This window comes from Trifolium pratense, linkage group LG2 (genome assembly GCF_020283565.1).
Source record: "Trifolium pratense cultivar HEN17-A07 linkage group LG2, ARS_RC_1.1, whole genome shotgun sequence".
Taxonomy (NCBI): domain Eukaryota; kingdom Viridiplantae; phylum Streptophyta; class Magnoliopsida; order Fabales; family Fabaceae; genus Trifolium; species Trifolium pratense.
The window spans coordinates 51105499-51108934 of NC_060060.1; the positions used below are offsets into that span (position 1 = coordinate 51105499).

At 32.1% G+C, this 3436-nt stretch overlaps 1 protein-coding gene across 1 annotated transcript; it reads left to right on the forward strand.

The window, feature by feature from the left end:
• Nucleotides 1-611: 611 nt before the first annotated feature.
• LOC123905591 (ubiquitin-like protein 5) lies at nt 612-3011 on the forward strand. Its single transcript, XM_045955260.1, has 2 exons — nt 612-919; nt 2773-3011. The coding sequence occupies exon 1, from the start codon at nt 690-692 to the stop codon at nt 909-911; it is 222 nt and encodes a 73-aa protein (XP_045811216.1). The 5' UTR covers nt 612-689; the 3' UTR covers nt 912-919; nt 2773-3011.
• The last annotated feature ends 425 nt before the right edge of the window (nt 3012-3436 follow it).

A 3436-nucleotide genomic window follows, 5' to 3' on the forward strand; every position in this document is an offset into this window, starting at 1 on the left:
ATTCTATTTTTATGAAATCACAAGTAGTTTTTATTTTTTGATTATTATATGATTATGAATCGTTTGAACCTTGTATACTTATAAAGATCAAATAATAATAATTAAAATTAAATAAATAAATAAGCATCATTTCTTTATGTATTTAATTGATTCAATGTTGTTTACGCTTCGTGATATCCGACATTTGTATGGTGAAGCATAACACTTTGATCATTAATATTACATAAAATGTTGATCAATTATTTATTTATTTATAATATATATTTTGGATGTTTGATATTGTTTGAGTTTCGTGACCGACAATAGTCTGGTGAAGCATCATTATGCTTCGTGACCGACACTTGTATGGTGAAACATCGACACTTCGATCATCCAAAAGAACATAAACATGTTTAAGAATTCATAATCTTGGTTCCTGAAGAACCTAGAAAGTTAATACATGAATTTCCGAAGAATTCATAATCTTGGTTCCTAAAGAACTTATTCGAACTAATCTGTTCCAATTATTCGAACTTTTTTTTATTCTTTCAAAGAAAAATTGTTAGATTTTTTAAATTTTTATTTTAAAAGCTTATTTTATACGCCAAGCCAAAAGCGGTGAATAAAAAACTATATAAAGCAACCCTTGGTGCCAAAAATCGCAGACGTAATATATTGTTATAGAATTGGGAATTAGGGTTTATACAAAGATGATAGAGGTGGTGCTCAACGATCGATTGGGGAAGAAGGTTCGCGTGAAGTGCAACGATGATGACACAATTGGTGATTTGAAGAAGCTGGTTGCTGCTCAGACTGGAACTAGGGCTGACAAGATCCGTATCCAGAAGTGGTACACCATCTACAAGGATCACATCACTCTTAGGGATTACGAGATTCATGATGGCATGGGTCTTGAACTCTACTACAACTAAACCCTAATGTAAACTTTTCCTCTTAATTTTTCAAGATAGTTTTTTTTTTTTTTAATTGAGAATCGATGATCATGTTTTTTTTGTGCTAATAATTGGAATTATCTTACTGGTTTATTGAAGTTTTGTTATTTGGAATTTGTGATGTGTTCGTGGTTTGAAGATTTATTGGAAAAAAGAATTGTTTTTTGTGTTTAAATTGGGTGACTAAAATTTAGGGTTTATGTGAATTTATTAATCATGGCTGTTATTAGTTACATGGTATAAAATTATGGATGTTCACAATTTGTGTGTGATAGTGGCTTCTAGTTGTGGGATTGTGTTGAAAGAGGGGAAAATTCATACTTATTAATACAACTAGGTCTGGTCCTGAATATAATTGTGGATTTGTGATTTAGGAAATTTTTGCACTGTTATATGTGTTGCTAGTTGCACTGGAGTATTAGATTTTGTCTTTTTGAAGCGGCAAATGTTGGTAATTGGTATTGTTAGTTTTGTTGAGGGCGAGAATCGATCCCCTGGCCTCTTTATCATAGGTGTTATTAGTTACATGGTATAAAATTATGGATGTTCACAATTTGTGTGTGATAGTGGCTTCTAGTTGTGGGATTGTGTTGAAAGAGGGGAAAATTCATACCTTATTAATACAACTAGGTCTGATCCTGAATATAATTGTGGATTTGTGATTTAGGAAATTTTTCCACTGTTATATGTGTTGCCAGTTGCTACTTGATTTAGGAAACTTTTGCACTAGAGTATTAGATTTTGTCTTTTTGGAGCGGCAAATGTTGGTAATTAGTATCGTTAGTTTTGTTGAGGGCCAGAATCGATCCTCTAACCTCTTTATCACTCCAATCCCTAACTCATTCATTCCGGCCGCCAAGCCATCCTTATATCTCCCTGACATATATTAGATTGATGGACTGTCTAAATGAATGGTAAAAAGTTAAAGATGTTTTCTAATCGGTAGTCACACCCCAAATAAACCTAGTTACACCCAAATTCAATCAAAATTTATACATAATACCGAAATTATCCTTGTACATGTTGTTTAAATTCAGTTTACATATGTATGTATTCGTAGTGTATGCAAACTGAGCTTACATAGTTACATGGTATAAAATTTTGGATGTTCTCAATTTGTGTGATAGTGGCTTCTAGTTGTGGGATTGTGTTGAAAGAGGGAAAATTCATACCTTATTGATACAACTAGGTCTGGTCCTGAATATGATTGTGGATTTATGATTTGGGAAACTTTGCACTGTTATATGTGATGCTACTTGCTACCATGTACACCGATATCAGTTTTTTCTTTTTGAAATGGCCAATGTTAATAATTACTAGTATTGTTAGTTTTATTGAGGGTGAGAATTGATCGCCTGACCTCTTTATCACACCAATCCTTAACTCATTCACTCCAGCCGTCAAACCATTCTTATATCTCTGTGACATAGGTTAGATTGATGGACTGTGTTTTGATGAACATAAAAAATGAAACTGTCTCCCCTGTCTGTGTTTCTATTGTAGTAATAGTCTAATAGATAACTGTCTGATTATGATAAAAGAAACTTAGACGGTTATGATTAAAAGTTGGCAATGTTAATCTTTTTCATCCAATTGTTTGAATAAGAAATCAACCGGTGTTACTTTTTCACTTTACAATTGGAACATTATTGAAAAAGGATTTTGGATGGATATATATGCAGTTGATTCTGGCACCTTTGTTTTTTTCTTTTAATGTTACATATTCTTATATACACCTTTGTTTCATATGAGTACCTCTCCTACTTCTGTAATCAAAATGCTTCTTTTTTAGAATCGAGTTTTTGCTAATAATCTTAATATTTTCTTGTTTGTTTCACAGGCAGGGGTTTATGCATGATACGTGGCATTGGGAGAAAATGTCATTTGGAATCGCCAAAAAAAACCTTTGGATTGTAATAATCTACATCCCTTTATGATACCGGGTTTAATTTGCTATTGAAACAACCAGTTGTGACTTATATATAATATACATATTATGTGACTCATTCCTAGTTTCATATGTACGTAGCATTTGTCCGACTCAATTGCATTTGAATTAATGGTTTCTACTTACTGGTATATATTGGGTTTCTTTAATTGACCGACATTTCATTGCAAAGTTCAATGAAGTGCATAAGTTAAATTCATCTAAAATACTTTAGGTTCCTTTTATTGAAGTTTAATTTCCTACAAGATTGATGATTAGCATTCCAAAACAAATTGTGTCAAATCGTCATTGTTCGGGTTTTGACTGAGAAAGCAAGTAATATCTTTGATACTTGAGCTGAATGCAATCTTTCAATTTATCTATTAACCGTTTATAAAATCTATCTACTCCTCTTCTGCAATATCAATTTAACCATGTGTTACAAGACTGAACATATTAGATTTTTATATCTATCTGTATTGCCAATTTCTCTTACAGGTCTGAGATCCCTTTTTATCCACTTGTCATGTGACTCACGTCTCACATTTCATTTTTTCTTTCTTTCAAATCACCTCTA

Excerpts from the sequence above, each read along its gene's own strand:
- LOC123905591 (XM_045955260.1), top strand. The coding sequence starts at position 690 with ATGATAGAGGTGGTGCTCAACGATCGATTGGGGAAGAAGGTTCGCGTG.